Consider the following 14,309-nt stretch of genomic DNA (forward strand, 5'->3'; position numbering starts at 1 on the left):
GAAAGGATTATTGCACTTAGAGACAATAAGAGACAAGAAATAACCAATTTAAAAATTTAACTTAAAGCATTTTATTACTAATAGTGCATTCAAAAATATCATTTGTTCTATTTCCTTTATTTGAATCTGCAAAAATGCCAGTGATAACACAATTTGACTTGAAATAAAATACTATTTTTGCACTAAGAAGGTGATTCCCAAAGCTCAAATTTGGTATTTCTCAGCATGGTGTGCACTGTATCCTTAAAAAAAATCTGAGGGCATTGGACAAATAGAGGATAAAAGAAGTGCTGGGCCTAAAAATCTTTCAACAGCTGATGAAAAGTATCTGAAAGTTATGTCCATAAGAAAAAGAAAGAGAAAACCCCAGAAAAACTGTGACACTGGACCTGAAAAATACATTTGTACTTCCATCTACTGATCACTGAAACGTCATCAGAAGTGGTCTCAGTGGAAGGGTGGCTGACAGAAGCCATTCTGAAGGAAAGAAAACCGGGAGACAAGGCTGAGGTATCCCAAATTACAAAAGAGCTGGGCTGAAAATCAGTGATAATTTTCTTATGGAGTGATGAATCCAGATTTTACTATTTTGGTACAATATGTATGTACAGCTATCTGTAGAACACAGTGAAGGCTCGTTCATGGTTTAGGGTTGCATTTCAGCTACTGGTTTTGGAAAGTTTCTCAAAATTGATGAAATGATAAATATAGAAAAGTACCATCAGTTTTTGATCCACCGAGGAATAAAAATTCGAAAATCAACGTCATGGATTGGCCTCCCCAAAACCCGGATTCAACAATGCTGCAGCAGTGTGGGATTTGAATGTCCTTCAAGGAGACTGGACACTCCTGAAGACTATTTCAAGAAATTACAAGAATGCTTGTCTAGGAGAGTTCAGGCTGCGTTGAAGAATAAAGGCGGTCATACGAAATGTTGACTTTCAAGCTCGTTAGAACCGTAGATTCTCTGCCATGTATTTCCATGTATGTTTGCTTATGTTTCTGCTGCACCTTTTTTTCATTTTCCTCGCAAAAAAAAAAGAGAAATGAGATGTTGCCCAAGTACCGCAAACTCATGTAGCAACCTAAATTATTAATAAATATGGGTAAGATGTGTAATAAAATACAGCTAGCGGTTTATCTGTTGGGTAACAACTGAAGTTGCGAGTAAAGATTAGCCAAAGATGATGGATAAACAGTTAGAGAACAGTGTCAAGCAAAAATTATAAATAAAATAAATTACAAATTATTTAGCTAAAAGTATGACTAGCAGTTAAATTATTAGCTAACAGTGGATTAGCAGTGCTAGCTAACTGTAAGAATGCATTTTTTAGCTACATGTAGTGGTTAAACAGGTTCAGCCGAACAGTAATAGCTAATAGATACAGAAGTAGCTGAAAGCACTGGATTGAAAAGTATGTTAATATTAAACCACAGCTGACAGAGTTGTTTGAAACAAATTTCCGAAGTCCCTCTGACATGGCTGTGAGGGTGGGCAGCTAAAAAGTGGACACAGCTGTTCTAATCTTTCACGTTGCTTTTATCTCCTGCAGACCAGTACAGCAGAAACTGCGTGGAGAGGGACAATAATTACATTTAGCTCTTCCATTTCTCCCTTCCAGATCAATGATGGAAAGAAATGCTCTTTGCAACAACACCACATAATAGCATTTTCCATTTTCATAAGAGCAGAAACTACTCAATTCAAAGCAAGCTTGACATTAAACAAAAACACTCGCACACAGCAACACGCACTTCCTCCAGACTCAAGCCTGCATATTTTTTTCCCTTCAGGGCAAATGCAGGGTAATTGTAAAATCTGAGGTGCACATCCAAACGCTCCACTGTTTGCCTACCAATGATGGGGCTGATGTCCTTGCTTGTTAAAGCCTAACTGACTGTGAAATGTGTGTAGTCTGCTAAACGACATCTTGACAGCCTATGATGAAACAATAGTCGCGCAGCAATCAGACAGAGAGTGATTATGCTTTATCCTTTCAGCAGGAGGACCTTCAGGCCCGGGGCAGCAGCAGCATCACTGGGCTCTCTATCAGACCATACACATTATGGCCAGTTTTAATGAGCGCCGACCCGCCTGCAGCTGCTCAGCCTCCACCCCTCTAGAATACAGAACCATTTTCTGATGCAAATGACTTTCTACAAAGTCATTTTACTAACATGTGTTACAACTTGAAGTCACAGTTTTACCGTGCATTTATTTCTATTTCCTGGAAGCACCTGCTTAACAGGTATCATTTATAAGCCTGTATCCAAACCACTAGACTAACTTGTGAGCTAGGAGGTGACAAAGCACAGTGTAGTTGACTATTGCGATGTTGCTGAGCCAACCAGTAAGAAAAAGAAGCAATAAAAGGTTCAAAATTGCTTAAAAATGACAAAGAACTTGTGTGGAAACCTGTTGGATTCTTGCGTTATAGAGTAAAAGCACCAGGCCGAAAAATTTCCAAACCTTGCAACTCTTTCGGGAACACTCACTCATTTCCCTTCTTCCATACAACAGCTGCACATACCCAGCCCCTCATCTCCATTCAAATTCCAGCATTAGCAGCAAGGCTATGAATACTCTAGAGTTAAAAGTGTCACAAAGCATTCAGCTTGCCCTCCCATTCGCCCAACACAGTTGCTTTTACAGTGACAGAGATTTAATCATACGCAGACATCCCGCTCTGACCCGTCTGACATGTGCATGTTATAAGCTGCAAACGCTCGCCAGCTACTTTCTATAAACATAATATTACATGATCGTACCTCATCAGGCTGAGCATTTCAACGTTTTTAAAGCATCGTTCCCAATCCTCTGATTTCCATAAAGGCTTAAAGGCCTGAATGGCAGTCATTGTTGCTGTATGGAAAACAAATAAACAAATTAAGGATCAGTTTTGTCACAGAGGTGGGAATTCATCCATAGGGCTCTTATCAAGTGATGTCACAGGAAAGAGGAAAAGGAGGACAAAAGAACCAAAAACATAAAAAAACAAATTTGTTAATGTTTAGCACGTGACAGGCGGAACTCAGAGAGAAGCTGAAACAAAGCACAAACTGTGTTTGCTGAAGTGAAGTGAATGTCAACTTCTGTGAAAAGCCAGACCGCTGCAGGGTGAATGGTCTGCCAACATATCGTATTCAACTGAGCACAGACGGAGGGAGGATGGGGGTGTTTTTTTGGGTGGCATTTGGCTCTGTTTGCCTGTGTGAGTGTGTGTGCCAACGTGTGCAGGAGAGGGGGAGACTTGGGGGGCAAATCTGGGAGAAGTGACAGAGAGTGAAAAGGGGGGTGTTTATTTATCCGGCAGGTGAGCCGAGGGAAAATTCGTATTCACGATTACAGGGAGGGAAAGCTGTCTGAGGTTCATCTGCAACTTGCTGTATATGCATGTGCATGCAGTAGGGCATGCATGGCTGCTTGGAGCTATGAAGAGGGAGGAAAGACGGCCCATACTTGTTAGTGTCAATGAGGAGGAGCGGTGGGGGGGATCCACAGAGCTCAACATCCACGCACATGACCATATCCGTGTGTATGGTAAAGTTAATATGCATCTTTAAAAAAACAGATAATGATCTCGTGATCCTTAAAAGAATCACCAGGAATTTCCTAAAAACATCATAAGCTATGAGCTCGTGCAAAACTTAAGCAATAGATGTTATGCGGGAGGTTGCATCCTTTAAAGCGCATGCACTGTTTTTCATTTTAAAGCTCGATGTACTGCAGCAGCCCTAAACCGTACACAAAGTGTGCAGGGGAAAAAACGAGATTTAAGACACAGACAGCTCGCCACTCATGTAAATCAGCAGGAAAGACGAAACGCTCAGCGGAGGGCAACAAGTCCTTGTCTCAGCGTGACTGTCACCGCTTCTTAAATTTGGTTTCACTGCGAACACCGAGGCTGCCTCTCTGCCTGCCGCAGTGACAACTCTCAGTACACTCAGCCTGTGCGTGAAGTTTCCCAATGCAGCCGTCCACACACAGACAGTCACTCACAAAGAGAGGCATAACACTGGATATACCGACTACATATTAAAAAAACAACAACAACGAATAAAAACACAACTTCTACACACAGATGTGAAGATGCACTCACCGGAGCTGAGAAGACAGTCTAAAAAACCCAGCATTCAGCGGCCGCTCTGAATAGAAAAGTGCGCCTGGCTTTTCCCGCTGAGCTCTTAACCTCTGTCCACGCCGTCCACGCGCTGCATGAAGCCGGTGTGAGAGTGATCGGTGTCCGCACACGGAGCGATGCGGCTCGTCCTTCAGCCTGCGCGCATTTCAGGACGCTCACTTCAGTCTGCTTCGCCGTTCCAGCCAGCCAGGACGCTGCTGTGAGGAGGAGGCGGCGGAGGAGGAGTGCCAGAGAGCTGCCCCCGCAGGGCTTCACGGGAAATGTAGTCGGCCATTCCTATGAGTGGCCTTGACCGTCTCCCAGTAGCTTGCGAAGATGTGCAGCAGAGTCACTTCTTCTGCAGGGCACTGAACCCTGTTCATTTAATTCAAATATAAGCTTTAAGAGGGATTATGGGATGTGTAGTCAATTTGGATCCTTTACCTGGCTGCTATGTGGACATTTTTGAGTGTTCAGAAGTGAAGTAACTGTGTGTGAAGTTTATTAAATCTCTCTCACGGTGAAGAAAACCCACAAATTAGGTATCATTTATTTTTTACGATGCCTAAAACATTATAACTAATTACCATAATTAGTTCAATCCAGACCATTACATGCAATGCACTGAACAGTGTAACAGTTCCAGGCTGTAGTGCAATACTCTCTCATACTTGTAGCTTTGTACTTTGCACAGTTTGCTGGAAGGAACTCAGCAGGAATCGTTTTTTGTTATTTACTGATTTATGAGTTTTTGTGCTTAATTTATATTTAATAGGTTTACAGAGAGGCATTGAAACAGGGAGCACTCACTAATGAGTAAGAGCACTCAGTGTGTTTGATTTCTTTCCATTTTGTCAGCAGTACGATGATTCTGTGTTACAGATACGCCCTTGTGATTCCTCTCAGTGGTGGGGCCCTTTGCCACAATCCTCCACCTTTCCTCAGAAGTGAATTCATCTCTATTACCCATCAGCCATTCATTTGGAGGCTGTTACAGTCACTTCTGATTCATTCTTTCATACTACAGCCTCTTTGGTTTACACTCATACCTAACTTGGGTGTCATTCTCAAGGAGGAAACAACAATTCAAAACAGGGTTTTGGCACCAGAGCATGAATTTCTTTCGACATGTTGCAGAAACAGCAATGATGGAGCCTTGTGGCAAAGAAGAACATGGCAGCTCATGTTAAACACCACAGCTTCCCAGGGGGACCATCTCATAAGTTCATATTGTGTTTAGGCTGAGGCCTTCATAGATGAACTCCAACATCAAGACAATACCCTTTTCTTTCTGAGGTCAACATCCCCTGGAGCATTTATTGTTTCTGACCGCCCTCTCCCCAACTTTCTTACAGTAAGCCTCCGACAAATACTTATTGTGTGTGAGTGTGTGCATGGGTGCGCGCGTGTGTGGTGGGAGGTGTATAGGAAATGCTTCGGCCTCTCGGTAGCCTTAATGTTTAAATTTAGAGCCCTCGTGCCTCTGCTGACTGTCACAGGCTGGGTCAGGCTGTCGCTCACAGGAAAGAGACTTGAGGCGTGTTAGAGCTGGGATAAACAGCACACACTCTGGCGTACTGATCTGAGAACAACACATTTGTTCTGCTCAGGCCCTGACACCAGGGGTGTCTATAAATAACCGGCTGCAGCGAGCAGAGGTCAAGAAAGGCCTTGATAAAGTTTAGATGAGGTAATTAGTATGTGCAAGGTTTCTTCTTCTTCTTCTTTTTTAAGTCACAGGAAAACAAACTGTTCAATGAGAGGAATGTATCTGATCCCCAAAAATATTTTTAAGTATTACTCTTGAGAAGTATTAAAGGGGTCACGCCCAAAATGTGCCAAAAAAAAAAAGTGTTAGATTGTCTATTTGAACAGTAGCACCTCCTTTATTGAATTATTTCCTCACAGACCCCCTTCTCCAACGTCCTGATGATTGCACGCCTGAAGGTGCCCCAGTCACTTTTCCTCTGAATTTGTCACTTTGATTGGGGATGTTGGTGTTTACATAACAGTCACTTTTTTGTATAAAAGCCGTGTCGCAACTTGTGTTGTTATCAGTGAACTGCTTCCACTGGTGAAGCTATCACTGGGAGTACTACAGCAATATTACACCAATAATTTACTCTGTCAAGTCACAGGAAACGCTGATATTAAACAGACAGTGCCTAACTAAGTAGACAATGTTACAAGTTAATGTCACAAGTTAATGCATAATATCCTAGAGGGGAAAACATTTGTTGGTGTGTCCCTGCTTTGCTTATAAATGATCTTATGAATGATTTTTTGATCTGTAGCAGAAGACTGCAAAGATAGGAAAACACCTGCTTTAATAACTATGAAGCTAAAAAAAATCATGATCACCTCCCATTCTTTATAAAGTAACAGCTCCATGTCGTGTTGAATAATAATTACCTTTGTATGGACCTGTTAGTGAGGCAGCTACTGGAATCCTTAATCCTGTGGCGCCCTCTCGTGGCCCATGTGAGAAACCCCATTCTGGCGAGGTTAGAGGTCATTAAATCGAAAACATGGCGGCTCCCAGCAAAGCGACCGTGGTATTGAAGGCTGTGAAGAAAATAACCGTTCAGTTTTGTCCGTTCGAGTCCAATGTCCGGTCCACACGGTAAGAAAGGCGCGTTTGACGCTGCTGTTGTGTCGGAGAGCCGTTCAGTGTGCCTGAAAGGCGGGTAACGGTCGTAATTTGACAATAAGGCTGTTGGCGACAGCCAGCAGCCGCCAACCGCAACGTCATTTCATGTTTTATGTAGCGTATAGCTCGTTGATGCTTGTCGGAATAGACTGTGGTTATGCTGGCTTTCATGCTTAGTAAAGACACCCTTAAAACATTCAACATTTGGTTAATGTTAGTTGAAGAAACCCTCCGTAAATTCATAGCAACACTATATGACATGCTGCACGAAGTCTCGTCTAAACTCTTTTAATGGAAGGTTTAAAAGTAAGTTTTGCTTGAAGTAATCTCAGCACTTACGTTTGTTTTGTTATCTAGATTGCACATGACATTATACGGTCATTATACACCGGCCACTTTATTATTGGGTAGTGATTTTCCACGTTTCCGTGTGTTTTTATGTTTCTCTGTGTTTATACTGTGCAAATGTCACTGCAGAAATTGAGAAATTCAGAGCATGCAATGTTTTCCCAACCTGCTGTGTGAATATTAGCCTCAGTTTCCTGTTGTTAGCTAACTTGAATCCCAGAGCGGTCTTCTGCTGCCAAAGTCCCACCGACTTCAAGCTTTGACACACTGTGTTCAGACATGCTCTTCTGCATCTGCATGGTGGTAATGAGTGGTTGTTTCATTTACTCTTGACTACCTGTTAGCTTGAAGCAGTGTTACCATTCTATTCTGATCTATGACCTCAAAAAGGCATTTTAACCCAGATGACTGCGGCTGGATATTTTCTCCCAGAGATGGTTGTGCGGGAAATTCCCAGCAGATCAGCAGTTTGCGAAGTACTCAGACCAGCTTGTCTGGCACCATTAACCATGCCATGCTCAAAGTCACTCGGTTGATGCTTGGTTTGAACTTCATCAGGCCGTCTTGACCACTTGTCTACACACCCAGTTTAGATACTTGTGTTAACAAGCATTTGAAGAGGTGTAACTATTAAAGTGGCCTTAGAGTGTACATTACTGCCTAAATCAACGGTTCACAAATATTTTGAGAAAATACACAAAATGTCAAAGCTAAAGGGAAATCTATATTACTGATGTTTAAACACTATTTTAATGTTTAGATTTCAAGCCTATTTCGTCTAACTTCAAAGCAGATTGCCGGTTTGGTGTCAACTTTACTTTGAATCTGTAGAGTAACTAGTGATTACTGCTGTAAAATCAGTGCAATGGAGCTAAGTGTGTCATACTCGATGTCCCCACTGTGGAAATACTCACATCTACTACAGCATCTCGAGTTGTGCTAACATACTTAGTCACTTTAATGCGTTATAAGGTAAATCTAAAAAAGCTTTTCTTTTTCCTGTCCCACAGGGAGTTTCTGACCTTAGTGGGTTCAGAGAAGGCCAGAGCTACCAACATGAACTGTGAGGTGATACCAGTGGTGAAACATGACAAGTCTGAGCCCGTAGTGGATATCACTTATGGTAAGTATGACGTGAGCACATTAGAATGAGTGGGGGAGGCAGAGTTTGGTCCATGAGTTGTTTTTTTTCTCTAGTTTTATCTTAGTACTCCACCACAGTGGATTTTAAATTAAACAATCAAGATGTCACTCGAGGGGTTTAACAAAATGATTGCATTAACTCTGTAGAAATTACAGGTATTTTTATACACAGTCCACTATTTTCAGTTGTTGAAGAGGAATAAAATGTGATTTATGTAGTTTTATAGGTGGGGAGGCCTGCTAACTTGTTATTTCACGAGAACTTAAGGAGATCAATCTGGAGACGGTTGTTGAGCTGTCAGTATGAGGTCCAGTTACATGCTCATATCATTACAATTCAAGACTTCATGGGAGTGTTCTCATGGGTGGAGTTATTTTGGATGAGATCGTTGCCGTCGTTCCCTCAGCTGTCTGAAGTGATGTGTAGTTTCATAACTGGCTCGTCTAGCACTTATGAAATGTTAATAATGCCTACAAAAGTAGCTGTCTGACTTTTGTAACCTGCTGCTAAGACAGAATATGTCATTTTATACAAGTGTGTTCATTTTCCGTCAAGAACTTGTATTTGTGCATAAAGTCTTTCTCAATGTGGGGTTAAGGTGGTGTCCAATTCATACTGTCTCCACCACTCTCTCACAGTTTGAGCCTGGTGGCTCCATCTTATGCATCTTCCCTGTCAGGGAAGATTTTTTTTCATAGAAAAATTTGGCCATTCAGTTTTTTCAGAGATGTCAGCTGATCTCGGTTTGTGGTCAGAAATTGTTGCCTAACGTCAACCTGACCAGCTGAAGTAATCCCTGATCATAACGCCGCCCGCACAGAGTTTTACACTAGGCATCACTTCATCCATCTGTCTTCTTACCCTGATGCATCCATCACTCTGGAGCACCAAATCATAACTACAATCACCTCCAGGCACAACAATGATAAGGCAACTAAGACGTTCACTTTAACCTTTGACTCAAGACAGTCGTAACCTGTTTTAATTTTCTCTTTTTCTGGTTATGTTTTTAAAAAGCCCATTCCAGATATGTCACGGGAGCCAAAGATGATAAAAAAAAATATCTAAAAACTCAAAAATAGGATAAAGTCCTGGAAATGGTGCATATGTGCAGTTCATACACTCAGAAACATATGACCCAGTCTTGGAATTTCATACAATTAGCATCACTCACGCAGTGAGTCAGGCTTTTACAAAGCTGGAGATGTCTGCCACAGGTCAGCAGAGCCGCAGCGTGTCTTACTTGACTTTTGTGCAGAGTGAACTTTTGAACATTTCCTTTCTGTACTCCTTAAGCATGTTGTTCTTATGAGTCATCTCATTGTGTTTTTGTCCTTCTTTTCCGCAGTAGACGGAGAGAAGCTGCTGATGAAGGGAGCAAATTTGACCAGCAGTGAGATGCTGAGTGCTTTTCAATCCCGCTGCGTCGCCAAGGACCCGCAGGCAAAAGTTGGAGAGAAGAAATAATCATGAGCTTGGCAGATGTGTATTTATCTGTGAATATTGTTGAACATGTACAGTAAAACTATTCCATTTCATACACATGGTGTTGACTGGCTTTAATCTAAAATGTTGTGTTGGTTAAATATTTAATAGTCAAATTCTTTTGTGCCCTTTTAACTAAACAGTAAAAAATAAAGAGAACTGTATCGTTTTTGTCACTTGGCCAAATAGTTTCTCTCAGCTGGGTTATTTCCCAACAACATTCGCCGGATCAATTAAAATGCTTTAACTGCTAAAAAAAAAAAAGGTGCTGCGATCAGTACGGGGTCACGGTGTGTCCTTGCATAATGTGTCATTTTCCTGATAAAGGAGACCATTCCAGTGTTTGAGAGAGCGTCATGCAAGCTCCAACCTTTGACACAGCAAAGCTGTAATTTGGCACAGAGTTTTACATCCAGCCCATCTGAAAAGGAGAAAAAAGCCTTTCACCCAGTCACAGATAAGTGAAATCCCACCCTCTCACATAGTCAACCTCTGTCCCGTTACCATCTGTGACTTAATGTTTTATTAATGGATCATTATTGCATCCACACACTTATTTTTTGGCAGGTTTCCTGAAAAGAACTGTAACATAAATGACTTCAAATGACTTTTCTTTAACTGACAAGCAAAATGATGGTAGGAGACCAAATTTATTGTGACTGTGTGCAACTGTGTCGATCTCGTTGCCTTTGAAATTGTTGCTTCGAAGATGAGGACCGGGTCTCCGACCTCGCGGCGTCCCTTGCTGTCTAGTTGTTTCAAGACAGGCTGCCTCCGACCAGGAAACCTATGCAGTTGCCTGGTAATCAGTAAGCAGAGGTGCAGCATGATCAGGGACCAGCTGGTTGCTGCAACTACCTTAAATAGGTCACTGGGTGTGAAAAAACTGCAAAGACCAGTCAGTCACTGATTTTTTCTAATCACATTCAAGCCTGTAGTTGAAATTACACATTACAGTTTTGCCAGTCTTTAACAAGACAAGGATCCAAAGTGAATTTAACTGAAGTAAAGGTCATCACAATATCAACAGAGCCCCTGTTTGTATTTCCTCAAAATGAAATCAGTCAGCAAACTAATAATAAACTCAATTTGACTTAATGTTCACCTACAAAGGCCTAATAATAATAATACTATTGTGCTGGAGCCTTTCTCAGCTGTCACAGGGCAAGAAGGATGTGATGGATTTGAACTCAGGACCTTCTTTTTTTCCAACTATTTATTTATAAGTGACTTATGTATGTATGTATATATATGTATATATTGTACTATTCTTAGTTAGCGTATTGTCTGTCTTGTCTTAATGTTGGTTTAAAATGGAGCACTGTAACAAAAAATAATTTCCCCCAGGGATCAATAAAGTATTCTGATTCTGATTCTGATTCTTGCGTTGAGAGCACAGTGTTAACCACCATGCTACTGTTATTTGTACCATGACAGTATCATGGTAAAAGTGTTGTTCCAGCAGATCCCAGGAACAACATCTTAGATCTCAGTCCAGAAGAGCGCAGTCCTAGGAACAGCAAAGATACTGCACAGGACCCTCAAACTCCGAGGCCTCTGGTAGACGACCTGAGCTTGAAGGATACTGCCTGCAGGGGGGAAAGGGGGATTAAGCCTAAAACTAGGAGGGCAATTTTTCACCTGTTAAGAGGAATGGCTTCTTATCAGCAGATCACTACAGAATGACGGCTCATAACCAAGCTGAAAACAAATATGTCATTTTTGGCCTGTTTGGCCCGCCATATAAAGTGACATCTCTGGAACCAGAGAAACACTTGATATTAAACTGTAACAAAGAAAAATATTGTTTATTCTGTATAAAATGACCGTGTTTGAAGATTAATTTTGATAAATACACATGTAGCTTAGAATATAAAACTATTGCCACGACTATGTCACGGATCAAAATAAATAAATAAGTGGGTGAAAAGGGAAAAACTCACAAGAGGAGGGATTTCAACAATTCGTTATATGACGTTGCAGGCTGTGATTGGCTCCTATCGCGTTGCTGAAAAAAAGGACTGTCCCTTTAAAACGGCCACACTCTGCTCCCACACTGGAAGAGTGCTGAACCCAGAGTCGCTGCACACTTTGTTGTTGAGGATAAAGAGGAAAAAATTTTCAAGGATTGCAAAATGGTCGAGAAATTTGTTGGAACATGGAAGATGATTTCCAGCGACAATTTTGACGACTACATGAAAGCAATCGGTAAGAACGTCTGTGGTTGGAGCTAAATTTAGGGGGAGAAACATTTTAATCTTAATTGTAATTAATTTTATTGTCTCAAGTTTTCACAATAGTTTTTTTTAACGTTTTAATTAAAAAGCGTCTCTACATCTGACACATTTCCTGACACCTCGCGCTCTGCAGGTGTGGGATTTGCAACCCGGCAGGTGGGCAACCGGACCAAGCCCAATTTAATAGTGACGATGGACGACGAAGGGACTATATGCCTGAAGTCTCAGAGCACCTTCAAAACCACCGAAATCAAGTTCAAACTCAACGAACCTTTTGATGAGACGACCGCAGACGACAGAAAGACCAGGGTTAGAAAGACAGAACAAGCATTTACACAGCCTGACTTTTAGATGATTGATCATTGATTTAATCTGTGCTGGACGTGACCACTTGTCTGTTTTGTGCCCTGCAGACCGTGGTGACTCTGGAGAACGGCAAACTTGTGCAGAAACAGAGCTGGGATGGCAAAGAAACGAATATCGAGAGAGAGATCACAGATGGGAAATTGATAGCGGTGTGACTTTTTTTTTTTTTTCTAAATCCTCAAACTATCTGTTTAGAAGTTCTGCGTAAAGTTATTTTACTTCCCCTGTTCTATATGTTATATAGTAGATTTAGTATGTTAATGTGTGTGTTAAAATGTACTGTTTATACTCAATGATCCTGTTAGGATGATAAGAAAAAAGGTATTTGTCTTAAAGTGAGGAGTTTTACAGGAAATAAAAACATCACAACATACCTGAGGAAGATTTATATAATTAAAATTTTTTTTAATAAATAAGTCTGGCAGTGACTTCTTATATGATTGTATGCTCTGCTTGATGTTTGCCAGAGTTGATGCACATGCAGATTTCTTCTAATCACCTGACGTCTCCTTTCCACACAGAAATGCATCATGGGAGACGTGATCGCAGTGAGGACATACGTAAAGGAGGCATGATGGAGGGAGTTTTTCTCTTTTTCAATTTTCAGCCCACTTGTTGGATGCACTGCTGGATGACAGGCTCAGTTCAATGAGCGCAATACCAAACTAAAGTACCGGCGTACTCTGCTTTTCTTATTCGCTGTGTTGATAAAAATCACTCTTCCGTGCCTGTGTTCTCCAACATGATGCATTTGGTTTCATTTGGACTTGTTGTGGTGATTTGAATAAAAATGAATGAAAAAAACTGTCGTGTGTGCCTCTGAGTTTGTCAAATGTTGGTCAGCAAGTGAGTTCGCCTTGTGCGTTTTGGATAATATCTTGATTTAATTGTGACCTACTTGAAAGCATTCATCCACTGGGCCGTGCTGAGGAATGTCTTAATAATTTTTTTTTTTTTTAAGTGCTCTAATGGGAACATGCCTCCTAATCTGGCAGTCTGACTTTAATGGGATCCCATTCATGGTGATTACAGCAGTTATTCTACATGCAGTGGCTTCTTAAATCTGCGTCGCTTTATGTAGTTCTTTGTTCTTCTTAAGTTCTGAAGAGAAAAACAAAGATTTGAACATACCACCCCCACTTAAAGTTCAATCAGGAAGCAATCCTGCCTTTCTCATGATGTATAATGTGTGTTGGCAGGGACTCTTTGAGGCATGTGAACTCATTTTTAGAAGTATTGAGAGGTCCGTTGGGAACTAAAGCCCCTTTTCCGTTTTGGGAGGTTGAACATTGCACATGTACTGGCAGCTGTACATGAACATGGAGTACATGGAAAACACAAAACATTACGGGTCTTCCCAACAGGCGCTCCCACCCTTTGGCCACTTGTCAAGTTTTTGTATGTTGGGGAGATTGTTCGAGAGCCGACCGCCACTTTCCCATGACAGGAAAGGGAGACGATAGAACTGATTGGCTCTAATGGTCAAAACAGCTGAACCAGGTGGAACTGCAGCCCAGTGCTCTCGTTCCCTTCAGCCTGGACAATAGAACTGACAGCAGCCAAGGACGTACAGTGTCTGAACTTCTGGGAGACTGCCAAGAGAAGGGTAGTATCACAGTGGACAGCTAGCAAAGGTCAAGTGGAGTTGTGTTGGTGTGTTAAGAGCTTTTTTTAAACATTGTTTTCCTTTTTTAAAAAGAGGAAAGCATAAATCTACCAGAGCAACTGCAAAACAGCATCCAGCACGAGTCTGAATGAATTGTCTGAGGTTCAAATTTACACTTAACTTGTTTTCAGTACAGAAAAAAAAGAAACTCTTCATCAAACAGCTTACATTGTATTGACATCAGGTTTCCTCTTAAGCCCCTCGGATCACTGTACAAGTCTTTTTGTTTGTGTTTTTGGACATTTGATAGCAAGCAAGTTTGTCAGGAAATTGATGCCTTTTGCTTTTGGGG

The 14,309-nt window shown here is 41.4% G+C and overlaps 3 protein-coding genes across 5 annotated transcripts in view; 2 read left to right on the top strand and 1 right to left on the bottom strand.

Annotated features, from left to right (window-relative positions):
* The window catches only part of pag1 (phosphoprotein membrane anchor with glycosphingolipid microdomains 1), a 61,234-nt gene extending 56,881 nt beyond the window's left edge, over positions 1 to 4,353 (bottom strand). For 2 of the 3 annotated variants that reach the window (XM_082521406.1, XM_082521404.1), the window contains exon 1: positions 4,101 to 4,351. The gene's annotated coding sequence lies outside the window, so the exon portion shown is untranslated. Of the gene's footprint in view, positions 1 to 4,100 lie in introns of all 3 variants that reach the window. The other variant, XM_082521407.1, reaches the window with a different exon arrangement.
* Positions 4,354 to 6,626: 2,273 nt separating this feature from the next.
* mrpl53 (mitochondrial ribosomal protein L53) lies at positions 6,627 to 9,928 on the top strand. The gene is made up of 3 exons (XM_082520631.1): positions 6,627 to 6,744; positions 8,130 to 8,242; positions 9,612 to 9,928. The coding sequence occupies exons 1-3, from the start codon at positions 6,650 to 6,652 to the stop codon at positions 9,728 to 9,730; spliced, it is 327 nt and encodes a 108-aa protein (XP_082376757.1). The 5' UTR covers positions 6,627 to 6,649; the 3' UTR covers positions 9,731 to 9,928.
* A 1,860-nt stretch (positions 9,929 to 11,788) lies between these two features.
* On the top strand, positions 11,789 to 13,155 carry fabp4a (fatty acid binding protein 4a). Its single transcript, XM_082522431.1, has 4 exons — positions 11,789 to 11,956; positions 12,119 to 12,294; positions 12,399 to 12,500; positions 12,873 to 13,155. The coding sequence occupies exons 1-4, from the start codon at positions 11,884 to 11,886 to the stop codon at positions 12,924 to 12,926; spliced, it is 405 nt and encodes a 134-aa protein (XP_082378557.1). The 5' UTR covers positions 11,789 to 11,883; the 3' UTR covers positions 12,927 to 13,155.
* The last annotated feature ends 1,154 nt before the right edge of the window (positions 13,156 to 14,309 follow it).

The sequence above is a fragment of the Aulonocara stuartgranti genome, assembly GCF_965226115.1.
Source record: "Aulonocara stuartgranti genome assembly, chromosome: 22".
Lineage (NCBI taxonomy): Eukaryota > Metazoa > Chordata > Actinopteri > Cichliformes > Cichlidae > Aulonocara > Aulonocara stuartgranti.